This window comes from Hyperolius riggenbachi, chromosome 1 (genome assembly GCF_040937935.1).
Source record: "Hyperolius riggenbachi isolate aHypRig1 chromosome 1, aHypRig1.pri, whole genome shotgun sequence".
Classification (NCBI taxonomy): domain Eukaryota; kingdom Metazoa; phylum Chordata; class Amphibia; order Anura; family Hyperoliidae; genus Hyperolius; species Hyperolius riggenbachi.
Window position 1 is genome coordinate 645722190 of NC_090646.1, and position 19422 is coordinate 645741611.

At 46.4% G+C, this 19422-nt stretch overlaps 3 protein-coding genes across 6 annotated transcripts in view; 2 read left to right on the forward strand and 1 right to left on the reverse strand.

Moving 5' to 3' along the window:
- The window catches only part of LOC137531174 (acyl-coenzyme A amino acid N-acyltransferase 1-like), a 108378-nt gene that overhangs the window by 64930 nt on the left and 24026 nt on the right, over window positions 1–19422 (forward strand). The window contains exon 1 of one of the 3 annotated variants that reach the window (XM_068251366.1): window positions 7454–7536. The exons of 1 other annotated variant lie outside the window; for it this stretch is intronic. The gene's annotated coding sequence lies outside the window, so the exon portion shown is untranslated. Of the gene's footprint in view, window positions 1–7453; window positions 7537–10705; window positions 10760–19422 lie in introns of those variants that run through there. One more of the 3 variants, XM_068251369.1, reaches the window with a different exon arrangement.
- Window positions 1–19422, reverse strand: part of LOC137531138 (acyl-coenzyme A amino acid N-acyltransferase 1-like) — an 81884-nt gene that overhangs the window by 49212 nt on the left and 13250 nt on the right. The gene's annotated exons all lie outside the window — the stretch shown is intronic.
- LOC137531111 (acyl-coenzyme A amino acid N-acyltransferase 1-like) overlaps window positions 1–19422 on the forward strand; it is a 31393-nt gene that overhangs the window by 5516 nt on the left and 6455 nt on the right. Inside the window, exons 2-3 of one of the 2 annotated variants that reach the window (XM_068251361.1) lie at window positions 7055–7536; window positions 12993–13195. In XM_068251361.1, coding sequence (XP_068107462.1) covers window positions 7055–7536; window positions 12993–13195 — 685 coding nt within the window. The remainder of the gene's footprint in view (window positions 1–7054; window positions 7537–12992; window positions 13196–19422) is intronic. The other variant, XM_068251362.1, reaches the window with a different exon arrangement.

Below are 19422 nucleotides of genomic sequence, written 5' to 3' on the forward strand. Positions count from 1 at the left end.
GCCCAGAATTGGCATCAACGGGGAAGGGCGAGGAGAAATCTTTTTATCTAATTTTTTAAAAACTTTAATGGTATGTTCTATTAATATCCCAGCTGATGGATGGCATTTTGGGATATAGGGGAGACATGGGGAAATTTCTATAGGCTCACATCCTATTTTTTGGATTGCTTTTATTGAAGCAAATGATGCAGTAACTTGCATGAAAAGTAGAAAGCAAAACACTTTAGTCTGTCTGCACAAAGACTCCTGATAACCGCAATCTTTAAAGAGAAACTCCAACCTAGAATTGAACTTTATCCCAATCAGTAGCTGATACCCCCTTTTACATGAGAAATATAATGATTTTCACAAACAGACCATCAGGGGGCGCTGTATGACTGATTTTGTGCTGAAACCCCTCCCACAAGAAGCTCTGAGTACCGCAGTTTGTTACAATGTAACAAGGCTCACAGACAGGAATTAGCTGTTTACAGCTGTCTCTAACAGCCAAAACAGCTAGAAACAGCTACATAACCTGCCCACAGTAACAATGTCACCATGTAATACATGTCAGAATGTGAATCTGGGAGAGGAAAGATTTTACAATGAGCAAACACTGGCTAAATCATTTATACATAATTATGGTAAAAAATGAAGCACTTTTTTTTACTACATTATTTTCACTGGAGTTCCTCTTTAAATGGTAAATAATACTCTCCCCTAGGAGCTGAATTAACCAGGCTCTACGTCACCCTGTCATGGCTGCTGTTTAAAGGGAAGGTTCAGGGAGGGAGGTAAAAAAATAAAAATCAATATCTACTTACCTGGGGCTTCCTCCAGCCCGTGGCAGGTAGGAGGTGCCCTCGCCGCCGCTCCGCAGGCTCCCGGTGGTCTCCGGTGGCCGACCCGACCTGGCCAGGCCGGCTGCCAGGTCGGGCTCTTCTGCGCTCCAAGGCCTGGCACTTCTGCATCCCACGCGGGCGCGCTGACGTCATCGGACGTCCGCCGGGCTCTACTGCGCAGGCGCAGTAGTTCTGCGCCTGCGCAGTAGAGCCCGGCGGACGTCCGATGACGTCAGCGCGCCGGCGTGGGACGCAGAAGTGCCAGGCCTTGGAGCGCAGAAGAGCCCGACCTGGCAGCCGGCCTGGCCAGGTCGGGTCGGCCACCGGAGACCACCGGGAGCCTGCGGAGCGGCGGCGAGGGCACCTCCTGCCTGCCACGGGCTGGAGGAAGCCCCAGGTAAGTAGATATTGATTTTTACTTTTTTACCTCCCTCCCCGAACCTTCCCTTTAAGCTTCACATTAGAATTGCAGCACTTAAAGAACAATTGTAACTTTTTTTTTTAGATACTCACCTAAGAGGATGGAAGGCTCTGGATCCCTTAGCCTTCCGTTCCTCTCTGCATCCCCTCATTCAGCCACTGGGCTCCCCATTCAAGCCTTTGACTTTTATGTCAAGGAGGCCTTTGGGTCTCTTCAAAAGTACTTACAAAGATGAGGGGCTCCATATTGAGCATGTGCGAGCGCGGACTTCTGCACACACAGTATGGAGTTGCTTGTCTACAACAGTACTCAGAGACCCGAGTACTTCCCAAAGGAACCCTAAGACACAGCCGGCAGGAGACTTGAATGGGGGCCAGGAGGTGGAAAGAGGGGACGTAGAGAGGAATTGGAAGCCTCTAAGGGATCAAGACCCTTCCATCCTTATAGGTGAGTATCTAACTTTTTTGTTTTAAAATGTTACAGTTGTCTTTTAAATAGAGATGTAGCGAACGGTTCGCCGGCGAACGGTTCCAGGCGAACATTGGGGGTTCGCGTTCGCCTGTGCCAGGCGAACTTTTCTGGAAGTTCGATTCGCCCCATAATGCACTATGAGGGTCAACTTTGACCCTCTGCATCACAGTCAGCAGGCACATTGTAGCCATTCCGGCTACAGTAGGCCCTTGAGCCCCACCCCCCCCTTATATAAGGCAGGGTCCGGCGGCCATTACACTCACTCGTGTGCCTGCTAGTGAGAGGAAAGGGACAGCTGCTGCAGACTTGTTCTTCTAGGGACAGATTAGTTAGGTTCTTGGCTGCTTAGTTTGCTCCTGGCTGATTGTGATTGCTTTTATAGCACCCTAGCTCTTGTCAGAGCTCACCCTGTACTTTTTTTTTTTTTTACTGTGTGTCAAACTGACACTTTTGTTGCATGCACAGCCTTGCTCATTGATAGTGTGTGTGCCACTGCCAGCAGCCCAGCACATTCAGTGACTGACTGCCTGTGTGTGTGACAGGGAGCTGCACATTGTACTACCCAGTACTGCATATACCCAGTACCTGTTGAGTTTACTTAACCCACCTCATCACTGCATATACCTAGCTTTGTGTTGAGTGAACCCAGCTCACTGCATCCTACTACTACCTGTTGTGTTTACTTAACCCACCTCATCACTGCACATAACTACCTGTAGTGTTGAGTGAACCCAGCTCACTGCATATACCTACTACCTGTTGTGTTGAGTGAACCCAGCTCACTGCATATACCTACTACCTGTTGTGTTTACTTAACCCACCTCATCACTGCATATACCTAGCTTTGTGTTGAGTGAACCCAGCTCACTGCATATACCTACTACCTGTTGTGTTGAGTGAACCCAGCTCACTGCATATACCTACTACCTGTTGTGTTTACTTAACCCACCTCATCACTGCATATACCTAGCTTTGTGTTGAGTGAACCCAGCTCACTGCATCCTACTACTACCTGTTGTGTTTACTTAACCCACCTCATCACTGCACATAACTACCTGTAGTGTTGAGTGAACCCAGCTCACTGCATATACCTACTACCTGTTGTGTTGAGTGAACCCAGCTCACTGCATATACCTACTACCTGTTGTGTTTACTTAACCCACCTCATCACTGCACATAATTACCTGTAGTGTTGAGTTAACCCAGCTCACTGCATATACCTACTACCTGTTGTGTTGAGTGAACCCAGCTCACTGCATATACCTACTACCTGTTGTGTTTACTTAACCCACCTCATCACTGCACATAACTACCTGTAGTGTTGAGTGAACCCAGCTCACTGCATATACCTACTACCTGTTGTGTTGAGTGAACCCAGCTCACTGCATATACCTACTACCTGTTGTGTTTACTTAACCCACCTCATCACTGCATATACCTAGCTTTGTGTTGAGTGAACCCAGCTCACTGCATCCTACTACTACCTGTTGTGTTTACTTAACCCACCTCATCACTGCACATTACTACCTGTAGTGTTGAGTGAACCCAGCTCACTGCATATACCTACTACCTGTTGTGTTTACTTAACCCACCTCATCACTGCACATAACTACCTGTAGTGTTGAGTGAACCCAGCTCACTGCATATACCTACTACCTGTTGTGTTGAGTGAACCCAGCTCACTGCATATACCTACTACCTGTTGTGTTTACTTAACCCACCTCATCACTGCATATACCTAGCTTTGTGTTGAGTGAACCCAGCTCACTGCATCCTACTACTACCTGTTGTGTTTACTTAACCCACCTCATCACTGCACATAACTACCTGTAGTGTTGAGTGAACCCAGCTCACTGCATATACCTACTACCTGTTGTGTTTACTTAACCCACCTCATCACTGCACATAACTACCTGTAGTGTTGAGTGAACCCAGCTCACTGCATATACCTACTACCTGTTGTGTTGAGTGAACCCAGCTCACTGCATATACCTACTACCTGTTGTGTTTACTTAACCCACCTCATCACTGCACATAACTACCTGTAGTGTTAAGTGAACCCAGCTCACTGCATATACCTACTACCTGTTGTGTTGAGTGAACCCAGCTCACTGCATATACCTACTACCTGTAGTGTTGAGTGAACCCAGCTCACTGCATATACCTACTACCTGTTGTGTTTACTTAACCCACCTCATCACTGCACATAACTACCTGTAGTGTTGAGTGAACCCAGCTCACTGCATATACCTACTACCTGTTGTGTTGAGTGAACCCAGCTCACTGCATATACCTACTACCTGTTGTGTTGAGTGAACCCAGCTCACTGCATATACCTACTACCTGTTGTGTTGAGTGAACCCAGCTCACTGCATATACCTACTACCTGTTGTGTTGAGTGAACCCAGCTCACTGCATATACCTACTACCTGTTGTGTTTACTTAACCCACCTCATCACTGCACATAACTACCTGTAGTGTTGAGTGAACCCAGCTCACTGCATATACCTACTACCTGTTATGTTGAGTGAACCCAGCTCACTGCATATACCTACTACCTGTTGTGTTTACTTAACCCACCTCATCAGTGCACATAACTACCTGTTGTGTTGAGTAAACCCAGCTCACTGCATATACCTAGCATCCCCCCGAGATGGACAAAATGGACAAACCAGGTAAAGGAAGAGGTAGAGGCAGACCCAGAGGAAGGCCACCAGGCACTGGCAGGTCTGTGCGAGGTGGTGTTGCTGTGATTTCGTGCGGACCTGCCCCAAAATACAGTGCTCAGAAGAAGGCACGTGCCATCACTTCCCAAAATCGTGAGGAGGTGATTGAGTATTTAACACAGAACACCTCATCTCCCACAGCCACCAGCGCTACAACAAGCACCACATCCGCTGCATTTGACACTTCGCAGGAGTTTTTTGGTGGTGGTGGTGGTGAAATCACCGATTCACAGCCACTACTGCAACAACAAGAAGAAGGCGCAGGTACACCACCTCCTACGTCTGAGTTAGGTGGTGATAGTATGGACGTAACATGTGTGGATGTGGATGATGGACCACCTGAAGTTGGTGCAGTTGAGGAGGTTTCTGAGGAAAGCGCAGCTGGCCAGGAGGATTATGATGACGATTATACGGATACCACATATGTTCCCGGTAGAGGAGATGACCAGGGGGACAGTTCAGAGGAGGATTCAGAGAGGACTAGGAGGAGACGACTCCATGATAGAAGCAGAGGGAGCTCGTCCTCAGAAACAGCTGGGGGCAGTGTCTGGCACCATGTATCGCCAGCTATGGCCAGACAGCCAACATGCCCTTCAACGTCAGCTGCTGATGCCGCCGTAGCGCCATCAGCCCAGGGGGGCTCAGCGGTTTGGAATTTTTTTAACGTGTGTGTTTCAGATCGGAGCAAAGCCATCTGTTGTCTCTGCCAGCAAAAATTGAGCCGTGGAAAGGCCAACTGTCACGTAGGGACAAGTGCTTTACGAAGGCACCTGGAGAGAAGGCACAAACAGCTATGGCAAGAACACCTGAGGAAAAGCAGCACCCCTCAAAAGACAAGCCGCGGAGAACAACCGCGGCAGCCGTCACAGGGGGCTTCTGCTGCTCCACGTTCCCATGGTATTGTTCGTGGCTGGGGGGAGGAAGAATGGATACACTTTTAAACAATTTAAAAATACAACCATCTAAACTTTCAAACAATTTAAAAATACAACCATCTATCATTTTCAAAAAATTTAAAAAAAAGGGCAAAAAAACTTGCCCTCCGTAAAACATTCTTGGCAAATGCTTTCGACTTGGTTTGTCTTCCGCTGGCTCAAGGGTCCATCTGACCACAGATGCCTGGTCTGCAAAGCACGGTCAGGGCAGCTACAGCATGGATCTCAGCAGGCTCCCACTTCGGGCCGGAATCCAACCTTCATTCCCCGCGGTGACAATGGCAGACTTGCCCTCCATAACGGATTCCCGTTAAAGGATTTAAAGTGCATTCATTTCAAATACACAGCAGGGCCTCGAAAGTCCGCCTCCTGTATTGTTATTTTTGGTCACTACCTCGGGGCGGGCGTGCATGCCTGCCTGCTGCCCTCCTTGGATGTGTAGTGGTAGCCGTTTCTCAGGCTCCACACCGGATTCCATCCCTCATTCCCCGGCCATTACCCGGGGTCACAAATGGCAGACTTGCCCGCCTCCATATGATTCTCGTGAAAGGAATGTGGTGTCATCTTTGCCCACCATAACTGGTTCTCGTTAAAGGATTTAAAGTACATTCATTTCAAATACACAGCAGGGCCTCGAAAGTCCTCCTCCTGTATTGTTATTTTTGGTCACTACCTCGGGGCGGGCGGGCGTGCATGCCTGCCCGCTGCCCTCCTTGGATGTGTAGTGGTAGCCGTTGCTCAGGCTCCACACCGGATTCAAACCCCTCATTCCCCGGCCATTACCCAGGGTCACAATGGCAGACTTGCCCGCCTCCACAGGATTCTCATTGTAGCGGTACTGAACAAGTACACAGCAAGTAGAAAATGTAATTTAAAAACAAAACGTAAGCTTTTTAACAATGCCATGGAAAGTTGAGAAGGAAGTCACACATTACCTGACATCACTGAGTGAGGAAGAGCAATCTCGCCATGTTGCGTAGTAGTCCAGCATGGCCGTCACTACACAAACAGCTGTTTGCGGTGCGTTACACAGTGAGTTTGCTGTGTCAGTGTGAAGCAGTACTCTAATTACACTCCCTGATTGATGTATACACATGCAAGAGCACGTTAGGCCTGCAATTTAGCATTCAATGTGATTTCTGCCCTTAAAACGCTGCTTTGCGTCACATCCAGATCTTTCCCCGGGACTTTTGGCATGTATCCCACTCCGCCATGCCCCCCTCCAGGTGTTAAACCCCTTGAAACATCTTTTCCATCCCTTTTGTGGCCAGCATAATTTTTTCTATTTTTCAAAGTTCGCTTCCCCATTGAAGTCTATTGCGGTTCGCGAACTTTTTCGCGAAACGAACCTTCAGCGGAAGTTCGCGAACCCGGTTCGCGAACCGAAAATCGGAGGGTTCGCGACATCTCTACTTTTAAACAGAAAAAAAGAAGAGAGCATAGACAAGAAAGTTCTATATACCATTAGTATTAGACATACAATGAATTTTCTCATATGTTTATTTTCAATTCAGGCTTACTTTAAGCCTCGGGCCCCACCTGTCATATGGACCAGCGTTGTGTGTTTTTGCTTTACATAGCATCAGATGCTATTATCCCATGCCTCTGACTGACTTTCTAAGAAATTGCCTGTAGAATCCTCTTCTGAATAGCTTCTGTCTGTGTTCCATATCTCCTTAGAGATCCACTGTGCCCGGCTATGGTTCTCCTGACCGTCTCACCGGAGGTTGCCCTAGCAGATGAACCAGTGAAGATCAGAGCTTGGGAACTCCCCGCACAACAGATCATTACCATCAGAGCTTGGCTTAAAGACGAGAAAGGAGAGTTATTCTACTCCAGAGCCTTCTACAGGAGTGATGATGAGGGGAAAGTGGATCTGGAGCATGCACCAGCCACCGGTGGAGACTTCTGTGGTGTCCATCCAATGGGTCTCTTCTGGGCCCTAAAGTCAATGACTCCATTGTTAAAGTTAGTAAAGCGTGATGTGATGGGAAGTCCCTTTGAAATCCACCTAGAAGTCTACTGTCATCTAGAGATGAATGCGATGCCGGAGTGTTCTCCTGAAGCTATCGCATGTCTGAGAAGATGGTATGTGGCCCCCGGGGTCCAGAGAGTCCAAGTTAGAGAAGGACGAGTCCGAGGAGCTCTCTTCCTTCCTCCCGGTAAAGGACTGTCAAACATTTGCATTCCGTGGATCATTATAGCTAAATTAAAACAAATGACGTTTGAGTACCGATATTTAAATGTGGTTAAAATGATACTTACCTCAGTAGAGAATTCACCCATCCTCCTCGCCTCCACCCATCACAGATACAGGATGCCTTGTCCCTGTGTGTAGGAACGGGACATCCTTAACCTGTGATCAGTGGATCCGTGGAGGCGAGGGGTGCGGAAAGTCTCTCGATTATCTAGACTGCTAGAGGCTTCCTTCTATTGAGGTAAGTATCTAAATTGGGCAATTTCCACCTTACAGTTACATTTTAAAGCACTTTAACGCAAATATATCTAAAAGTAAGTTACTTCAATGTGCTGTACAGATATAATAGATGACTAGAAATATGGGCGGATCGTAGCTTGGGACAATAGTGACAGGTGATTGTAAATGAACTGCTACAATTTTAAAAAGTTTTATTACGTTTTTTTTTTAGTCATGGTAAAAACTAAAAACTAATCTAAAGGTCCCTGGTTCGATCCCGGGTTTCGGCACCACTGTTATAAATCACCTTTTGCTCCGGCACCAGCAAACTCATCAGCAAGAGTTGCACACACGACTCATCACAGCAAGCAGGAGATAGACTTTCTTAGGCGTCTTCAAAGTTTGATGGAGTTTATTAAGTACACAGATATACAAATACTCATCTCTACATGTCATTACAGCTTAGCGAAGCAATCGTTCTTTAAGTCCATTTGCGTTACAAGCTCTTGACTAACCTTCCTCCTGAATGTTAGTCAGTTATCTTCTTATGTCTATCCTACGTTACATCTAGACTAACTATGTACAGCATACAGTATATCAGATTACATAGAGAAAGGAAATAATTAGGGGTTCCAGTCAGCATATAGAGAGCATGAAAGTAGGAATAAGAATGCGCTCCGTCGGCCCATCCGGCTCTTTAATACTGACTAGGAAAGAGTTAAATGTGACCTCATCTTAGCCATCCCCCAGACCCGACTATTGGCTTAGACCCCTCGTGGTGTCATAATACCCACCTACTCGATTAATATTCCATAACCACGTTTCACTTATATACAAGAATGTGATATTTTGTAAATATGGCCTATGTTGATTGTTCTCATAGTCCATTTGTCTGGGGCAGTGTAGGCCTGTGGCCTTTCTTCAGGAACATGTTCTCAGTATCTGCTTGTATCATCTGCTTCAAGCAGACACTGAGATGCTTCTGCATGCATCACGAAAACCTCTATTTAAAGGTATACTCTGCGAACAAGCCTTTTACCTAAAACTCTGTCCAAATAACTGAGGCCTACTTAAATTATAACAATAGTGTAATACGATTGTCACTTATAGGGGTACCTTTAGTTAAAAGGGTAATTATAGATTCAATCAAACAGTATATATGTAAAATATAGGCATAAACATCCAGAACGTATTCATAGACTATCCAACTAGGGCCTTATTACTTGTCTTCAACAGTATTCCAATATCGAAAGTTTTATTCCAATATCGAAAGAACTAAAACTGTAGATACACAATGAGATTACAATGTAGCAGAAAAAGGTGGTTCTACAACTTGCTCTATTTCTGGTAATGTACCTTAGGCCCCGAGTATTGAGTATAGACAGGGGGAACTTTCTAGTGAAATTCAGGATAGTACTATCAACAACTGCTAATAATTACTTAAGAGTCCATAATTCAGTCATCAGATTCTTAACCACTATAATTGAAAGAGACACCCGATTCTGGCAGCCTTGGGGACATGTTGGAGATTGCTATGTGATGGAAAGATCCAACCCAGTGCCTTATCACCTAACAATAAGTCTGCGGGTCGCATGGAACGTTCTTATTTATGACGGTGTTTATTAACCTGGTCAACTTAGGCCAAAAAGCCTTAGCCTTTGGACATTGCCACCACACATGAACCAGAGAACCAGATTCACCACACACAGAGGATCCCTACATGAGGATATTCTGTGTATCTTCTCTGGGGTCAGGCTGTGCAGAAGATGTCAGTGCTATATAAATACACAATAATATTATGGAAGAAGATTAGGCAATGACTATGATACGATTAGATTGGGAGCTCCTCTGAGGACAGTCAGAAAAGAGGAACATATGAAAGAGGGGGTGCATAGGAGGATGAGGGATAAAGAGGTAGGGGCACAAGACAGAGAGTGTGGTGGGAAAGGAGAAATGGCAGGAAGCCCTCTCACCAGGACTGCAGACATCATCATTGCTGTTTGGAAGGAACATGCTGTTAAAAGAAGCCACTAAAATCTGAAAAAAAGAAAGGGTCATGGGGAAGACAACAGAGTGTGAGGGGGAGCTGGGTAAAGAGATAAGATTACCTGCAATCATGCTAATCTAAATTGTCTGGAGCTTGCTTCTCTTCTCACTACAGAAGTTGGCTGTCAGCCCCTGTATCACTGTATCACTAAACACATCCTGCCACTTTTCCCTACTAATGTCCCAGCTGCAGCACAGCAATCATTCTCTTTACTCACCCTGCTGCTCTGCCCATTCACTCACTGCAGGCTGTGGGTAGCGAGCGAGGAGACATATTGCCCATGGGACTGGAAAGGGGGGGTGCTATGAAAAAAGGTCCCAGGTGGAAGAAAGCAGTGGCTGAGCACCACAGTGGCACCCCTAGCCATGGCTACACCCAGTGCTGTGAGCACCTGCAGCCCTATGGTAGGTACGCCACTGCTACTTCTAGGTATTATGAGAGCTCAGCTCTGCTCATAGTATTCAAAATCTGTTGGCTTTCATACTACATGGGGGTGGTAAATGGGTCAGTGATTGACCAATCAAAATTAAATGTGTGTATGCATCTTTATTATATACCTATACTCAGTGTTCTCCCCAGAGCCTATTAGCCGGGCGGAGCGCCCACCTGGGTCTCTGTTCCCGCCCGGCTGCTGTGATTAGGCTCAATCTACAGCAGAGACTCATTCCTCTGCACGGAGTTTTGAATCATTCCTCTGCACAGTTTCGATTCATTCCTCTGCACGGAGTTTTGAATCACTAGTCAGCTCGGAATGCAGAGACATCTCCGCCCTCCTCCTCCTCAGCTCCTTCCTATCAACAGCGTGGAGGGGCGGGGAAAGCTCCTAGCACAGAGCAGAGATGAGTCAGACCGCGGGAGCTTTCAGCTGCAGTCCAGTCTCCAGCCACAGAATAGAATGTGCAGCTCTATTGCTTTCCCTTTGGTGAGTCACCCGATCTCCCCCAGCTACTACAGTGCACAGACACTCTCCTTTCCCTGCAATGTCCAGAAACCTCAAATACTGGCGATCAACACATTTCCTTTTTTCTACTGATAATACAGATAACAAGCTGTTTACAGGATCTGTAACCTGAACCTGGTGCTGCATTCACTCTGCCTCCTGTGTTCCTACACTTCATCACAAACTGACCCCCAAGTGTTCAGTCAAATCACTGAGATATCCAGCTTCCAGTATGGGCAAATGAATGGCAAAACGTTCAGTACAGCATGTTTAACTTGTCTTTTCTCAGCAGTTACAGTTTTAGGTTGAACAGAAGACCTACAGCCATCCAGTTCAGCCAGAATACTAAATCATTGTAGCATGGTTTTTACAGTCTTCTCTGGAGTTCTCACCATGATTGTCACCTGCCTGTGTGATTTTAGTCAGCACTCGTCTGCTCCTATACAGCAGCAGGAGTCACATACATTGCATGCTGGGAGTGGTTAATGATGTCTGGTCATATATGTGATGATGGGGGCTATGGCACTAAGGCCCCTTTCACACTGGGGTGCTTTTCAGGGAATGTCCAGAGCTTTACTGAATGTCAGCAAACAGAGGTACTATGACAAAGTTACCCTGTGGTAGCATTTACACTACAGTTGCAATTTGTATGAAAATATCATACATATACAGCATTTTGGAAGCGCTCGCAATGTGATTTTTGTTTCTCAAACAAGTTATTCCCCTTCCCCCAAACCAGCACCCAGCATGATCTAGACCTCTTCCCATCTAGTGTGACCCTCCCTCTCCAGCGTTTTCTTACTTTCTCACCCAGCAGCACCCAGCGTGACCTTACTTCCCCACCCGGCTACTTTTTTGTGCCACCCGGCTACAAAATATTTCTGGGGAGAACACTGCCTATACTGATAGTAAACTATCTAATTAAAGGATGGGGGCTCCATCCAACATTTTGCTGGGCAGGCCCATTATCTTTAGGTGACACCGCTGCTAAGTTCATGTACATTTGGCCACACCCACTCCCTGCATAGCCACGCCCATTTTTGCCACACCGCTGGTTGTCCCCATCCGTTGCCCATGGGTGCCCTGGACCTCCCTTGGTTCTTGCCCCTGCTCCTTTCACCACTCCTCTTCAGCTGCCCCTCTTCACAAGTTCTATTCATGAGGTTCCAGGACTTCTCCAAAGCAGCCCGTTATTTGGAATGCCATCCTTCCCTCATCAGGCTCACCCCCACCTTCATCTCATTCAAGCAGGCCTTAAAGGGAACCTGAGACGAGAAGCGTCAGGTACTATACTTTCCTAGGGCTTCTTTAAGCCCCCACTTACGTTTCTCGTCCCTTGCCGTCTCCCCAAGTGGCTTCGGTCCCCCACATCTCAGCCAGAAAGCCTGGCCGAGTTGCAAGGCACACTACCCTGTAGCACTCTCATCCCTGGATCGTTCTACGTCTGCGTAGTAGTACCCGGCAAATGCAGAATAGTCCCAGGGACGGAAACGCAACAGGGTAGCATGCCTGGCTGGGTTGCACATGCATGACAAAGCGCGACTTGGCCAGGCTTTCAGGCTGAATTGCGGGGGACCAGAGCCACCAAGGGAGACAGTGACGGATGAGCAGCCTTCTGGTGGCTTAGGAAGCCACAGGAAAGTATGGTAACTGAGACGCTTCTCGTCTCAGGTATACTTTCAAGACCCATTTGTTCATCATTGCTTTTACGTCATTTTCATAGTTCCACCCCCTTCCACCTTATGTATCCCTCCCCCCACCACATAGATTATAAGCATATTTGGCAGAGCCCTCCTGCCGAAGTGCTCTTCTCCACCACCATATGGACTCAGTAACTCATCTGCTACATTTATCCCTTTGTTGTAACATAACTATGTTGTATACCATTGTTGAACTCTATACTGTTCCTGAATGACATTGTTTAATGCTGTGATGTCTTTCCTAACTATTGTACAGTGCTATGTAATATGTTAGTGCTTTATACATAAAGTTTAATAATAATTCATAATAACAATAGCAAGCTGAGTGGTAATAAAAACGTACCAATATTCTACCTATCGGCAACAGCCAGCGCCCTATTTATCATACATACACATTGAATGGAAGCCTACCCAGTTATAGTAGAACTTTGTTCATAAAGTGCTCTGGCAGTGTATGTCACCAGTGATTAAAAGGTACCAACAATATTGGACTAACATTTGATTGATCTATTTAGGTGAAGGCCCGTTCCAAGGAGTTGTTGATCTGTTTGGGCGTTTGCGAGGCATTGTAGAGTTTCGAAGCGGCCTTCTGGCCAGTCATGGGTTTGCAGCTCTGGCTTTGGCTAATTTTGCTTTTGAAGATTTGACAAATATGACCAGTAGTCTAGATCTAAAATATTATGAAGAAGCTACTGAATTTTTAAGCAATCATCCACAAGTAAGTAAAAAAGTTAGCAGTACATCCTGTTCTCACAGTACGCTTTACAAAAATGACATCCCGGGGGATGTATTTTGTATCGCTTTTAGAGGTGGGACAAATACACTATTTCTTCGAATCCGAATCCGATTTTAAAGAGGCTCTCGAATATCTCAAACCTTTCTAATCTTACGAATCCTGTGCAAAAGAATTGTGTGATCCATGGTATAGTAACCCCCAGTATAGTTAGCCAGGCATAGGATGTCAGGAACCGCCCCACGGCCTAGCACACAATCGGGCACTGAACTTTTAACACAATTACCCTACATTCTCTCTCTAGGAGATGTAAAATTCTGCTTAGTATTCAGAAGACTAGCTTATTAAATAAAGATTTAATATTCCAAAAAAAGTGGAACAATGTAGAAGGAAATACTGTATATTCTGGCATATAAGACTACTTTTTAACCCTTGAAAATCTTCTGAAAGTCGGGAGTCGTCTTATTATACGTCGGGTGTCAATGATGCCAGATGTTACCAACTCTCATCTCGCTGCTGAGGACTGTAGTGAAGCGGCGCCGGCGCACATGTGCGAGATCTGAGAGGCAGAGAAGGAGGTAAATAGGACACAAGGGTGGGTCAGAAGGGTGAAAGAGGCATGTAATATGGGCACAGCGCAATCTTTCTTCCATACCGCTCTGCTAAACAGGTAGACAAGGAGAGCTGACCAATCCACTTAGAGAGGGTGAGAGTTGGCCAATCCAACCAGTCAATCGCCTATATAGTGGGTGGATCCATCTGAAAATGGCGCCTGCGAATAATGGCGCACGGTGTTGGCGCTAATCCATTTGTCGCTTATCGCTATTTAAAGTTAAAGCCTTATCGTTATTAGCTCTGTTTATTTTATTGAAAATTGGCGTTAACACACAGAACCATATTAAAAACTGATACAGCGCTCACCACCCTATACAGTCATCTGGCTTTTTTTCATAAGTGAAAACAAAAGTTCCCCTTAGTACAAGAATGTCAAATCACAGCAGCGCGTCCAGAGTGATCTTCCAATAGATAGCCTGTTCATAGACCTAGGTTTAAATGGAGACAGACATATAGCGTGTGATCCTTTACAACTAGTGCACCCTGTGTCGTCACACACACTGTGAAAAGGATAATTCTGTCACCACATGCAGGTATGGGGGTCACACTCCCCCCACCCCCCCTTCGTTTCCCTGCTCACCAAAAGTCTGCTTTAAAGCCAGGCGTATCACAAATCTCCAGCAGCTTTGTCTATAAAATATAACAACAGCCGCCTCTCATAGCGTAAAAACGTCTTTAATACAGATAAAATCCCCCGCACAAATATGCGTACCAGATAAAAAGACAAATAAAGCACATCTCACAAATCCATAGGTTACTCTCCAGGCTTCCCCTCCGCAGCGCTGGCTATGTCCACAGAACCCTCTCTGTTCCTATCCCTTACCCCTAGACCCCCCCTGGTGGTGCCTAATCCTAAGACCCCCCTGGTGGTGCCTAACCCTAAGACCCCCCTGGTGGTGCCTAACCCTAAGACCCCCTGGTGGTGCCTAACCAGGGGCGGCGCCAGGGGGGTGCAAGGGGGTGCTCGAGCACCCCCTAGAATTGTCCAAGCACCCCCAAAGCACCCCCTGGAGTGAACTGACTTCAGGCGTCTAAAAGACGCCAAGTCAGTTCACACAGCGGCAGCACGGAGCAGCAGGCAGGGCTACGGTAAGATGGCCGCCCGGAGCCCTGTTCTGCAGACTTCGAGTCTGCAGTGCATGGCTTCGGGCGGCCATTTTCCCGTAGCCCTGCTCTCTGCATGCAGGCAGGAAGTCTCGTCGTGACGTCGGGAAGGAAGAGGATCGTGGGCGCGCGGGCGCTGCGCGCCACAATGAGGTCGGGACTCGGGACAGGAGGTCGGGAAAGAAGGTCTTCTGGCTGTAGGTGAGTAAATGGATTTTTCTTTTCTTTTTCAGTTGATGCTGATTGTGCATATTGGGGTCATATCTGCTACGGATTGTGCATATTGGGGTCGTATCTGCTACGGATTGTGCATATTGGGGTCGTATCTGCTACGGATTGTGCATATTGGGGTCGTATCTGCTACGGATTGTGCATATTGGGGTCATTTCTGCTACGGATTGTGCATATTGGGGTCATTTCTGCTACCGATTGTGCATATTGGGGTCATTTCTGCTACCGATTGTGCATATTGGGGTCATTTCTGCTACCGATTGTGCATATTGGGGTCATTTCTGCTACCGATTGTGCATATTGGGGTCATTTCTGCTACCGATTGTGCATATTGGGGTCATTTCTGCTACCGATTGTGCATATTGGGGTCATTTCTGCTACCGATTGTGCATATTGGGGTCATATCTGCTACGGATTGTGCATATTGGGGTCATATCTGCTACGGATTGTGCATATTGGGGTCATATCTGCTACCGATTGTGCATATTGGAGTCATATCTGCTACCGATTGTGCATATTGGGGTCATATCTACTACCGATTGTGCATATTGGGGTCATATCTGCTACCGATTGTGCATATTGGGGTCATATTTGCTACCGATTGTGCATATTGGGGTCATATCTGCTACCGATTGTGCATATTGGGGTCATATCTGCTACCGATTGTGCATATTGGGACCATATCTGCCACCGATTGTGCATATTGGGACCATATCTGCCACCGATTGTGCATATTGGGACCATATCTGCCACCGATTGTGCATATTGGGACCATATCTGCTACCGATTGTGCATATTGGGACCATATCTGCTACCGATTGTGCATATTGGGGCCATATCTGCTACCGATTGTGCATATTGGGACCATATCTGCTACCGATTGTGCATATTGGGACCATATCTGATAACGATTGTGCATATTGGGGCCATATCTGCCACCGATTGTGCATATTGGGGCCATATCTGCCACCGATTGTGCATATTGGGGCCATATCTGCCACCGATTGTGCATATTGGGGCCATATCTGCCACCGATTGTGCATATTGGGACCATATCTGCCACCGATTGTGCATATTGGGACCATATCTGCCACCGATTGTGCATATTGGGACCATATCTGCCACCGATTGTGCATATTGGGACCATATCTGCCACCGATTGTGCATATTGGGACCATATCTGCCACCGATTGTGCATATTGGGACCATATCTGCCACCGATTGTGCATATTGGGACCATATCTGCCACAGATTGTGCATATTGGGACCATATCTGCCACCGATTGTGCATATTGGGACCATATCTGCCACCGATTGTGCATATTGGGACCATATCTGCTACCGATTGTGCATATTGGGGCCATATCTGCTACCGATTGTGCATATTGGGGTCATATCTGCTACCGATTGTGCATATTTGGGTCATATCTGCTACCGATTGTGCATATTGGGGTCATATCTGCTACCGATTGTGCATATTGGAGCCATATCTGATAACGATTGTGCATATTGGGGTCATTGGACGTGTTTTTTGTTAAAATCTGCTTACATTACGTGTATTTTCTTGAGAAAACCTGCACAATTATGTGAATTTTCTGGGAAAAGGGTCACCAAAACTTGGGCCCTCTGTCTTTGCGTTGCACTTTTAAAGGGAACCCGAGGTGAGAATAATATTGAGGCTGCCATATTTATCTCCCTTTAAGCAATACCAGTTGCCTGGCTGCCGTGCTGGTCCTCTGCCTCTTATTCTTTCAACCATAGACCCTGAACAAGCATGCAGCAGGTCAGGGGTTTCTGACAATATTGTCAGAACTGACAAGATTAGCTGCATGGCTTGTTTCTGGTGTAATTCAGTTCACTACTACAGCCAAATAGATCAGCAGGGCTGCCAGGCAACTAGTATTGTTTAAAAGGAAATAAATATGGCAGCCACCATATCACTCTCACCCTGGGTTCACTTTAAATTACAGTTAGCCCCGCCCTCATCCGGTCATGACCACGCCCATTAATTCGCCGCGACGCGCTTAGCGCGCCGCAGGTTGTAGCCACACCCATTTTTTGCCGCGGCGCGATTCGCGCGCCGCAGGTCGTCAGCTCCCCCGGAAATTGGCCCAGCACCTGCATAGCACCCCCTAAAAAAATTTCCTGGAGCCGCCACTGTGCCTAACCCTAATCACTCCCCTGGTGGTGCCTAACCCTAAATCTCCCCTGGTGGTGCCTAATCCTAACCACCCCCCTGGAGGTGCCGTGGTGCCTAACCCTAACCTTGACAGTGTTACATTAAATTCATTCACCGTTTTGCAGTTAAATAATGTCTGCAGTTTGGCTTATGTAGGATAGCTATTGATAAATAACGTTACTGTGCGCAATAACGTCTGCTGTTTGGCATATGAACGGCGCTATTGATAAATAACGTTACTGTGTGCCGTTTTTCTTTTTTCCCTGTGCGCCATTATTATGCAGTACTAGCGATAAATAGCGATAAGCGTATCTTTTGAATGCAGCGCCATTTTTATGCATAGGCGCTGTGTGCCATTATTCACTGTTCCCTACTGGGTACCACATACAGTACAGCACCAGTATCTGTTCATACAGATTCCCCAGCCTGAGCTGTAGATCTCTGCAGCTCGTCCAGAGTCACCATGGGCCTCTTGACTGCATTTCTGATCAGCGCTCTCCTTGTTCGGCCTGTGAGTTTAGGTGGACGGCCTTGTCTTGGTAGGTTTACAGTTGTGCCATACTCCTTCCATTTCTGAATGATCGCTTGAACAGTGCTCCGTGGGATGTTCAAGGCTTTGGAAATCTTTTTGTAGCCTAAGCCTGCTTTAAATTTCTCAATAACTTTATCCCTGACCTGTCTGGTGTGGTCTTTGGACTTCACGGTGTTGTTGCTCCCAAGATTCTCTTAGACAACCTCTGCGGCCATCACAGAGCAGCTGTATTTGTACTGACATTAGATTACACACAGGTGCACTCTATTTAGTAATTAGCACTCATCAGGCAATGTCTATGGGCAACTGACTGCACTCAGACCAAAGGGGGCTGAATAATTACGCACACCCCACGTTGCAGTTATTTATTTGTAAAAAATGTTTGGAATCATGTATGATTTTCGTTCCACTTCTCACATGTACACCACTTTGTATTGGTCTTTTTATGCGGAATTCCAATAAAATTGATTCATGTTTGTGGCAGTAATGTGACAAAATGTAGAAAACTTCAAGGGGACTGAATACTTTTGCAAGCCACTGTACATGTCAACATATGCAGATTTCAGAGGGAATGCAAACGCGCGCCCCTTTACATTAGAGATGGAGAGTCGGCCCTCTCTCCAAATGAACCACACTGCCCAGGCCTACACAAAATGACAGCCAACAGAAACTGGAGGCCCCCACAAGATAAGAGTTAAACAAAAATAGCTGCTATATCATATGCATCATCACATAGGTAGCAAGGTATAGTTGCCCCCAGTATAGGTAGCCAGGTATCGTTGCTCCCCCTTCCCGTTCCCATATAGGTAGCTAAGTAAAGGTGTCTTCTTCCGTATAAATATCTGGGTGCCCCAGTTTATCTAGCCAAGTATAGTTGCCCCTTGTACAGATAGCTAGGTATAGGTGGTGAGGTAAAGTTGCCTTCAGTATAGGTAGCTAGGTATAGGTGCCTTCAGTATAGGTAGCTAGGTATAGGTGCCTTTAGTATAGGTAGCTAGGTATAGGTGCATTCAGTATAGGTAGCTAGCTATAGGTGCCTTCAGTATAGGTAGCTAGCTATAGGTGCCTTCAGTATAGGTAGCTAGCTATAGGTGCCTTCAGTATAGGTAGTTAGCTATAGGTGCCTTCAGTATAGGTATCTAACTATAGGTATCTAACTATAGGTGCCTTCAGTATAGGTAGCTTGCTATAGGTGCCTTCAGTATAGGTAGCTTGTTATAGGTGCCTTCAGTATAGGTATCTAACTATAGGTGCCTTCAGTATAGGTAGCTAACTATAGGTGCCTTCAGTATAGGTAGCTAGCTATAGGTGCCTTCAGCATAGGTAGCTTGCTATAGGTGCCTTCAGTATAGGTAGCTTGCTATAGGTGCCTTCAGTATAGGTAGCTTGTTATAGGTGCCTTCAGTATAGGTAGCTTGCTATAGGTGCCTTCAGTATAGGTAGCTTGCTATAGGTGCCTTCAGTATAGGTAGCTTGCTATAGGTGCCTTCAGTATAGGTAGCTAGCTATAGGTGCCTTCAGTATAGGTAGCTAGCTATAGGTGCCTTCACT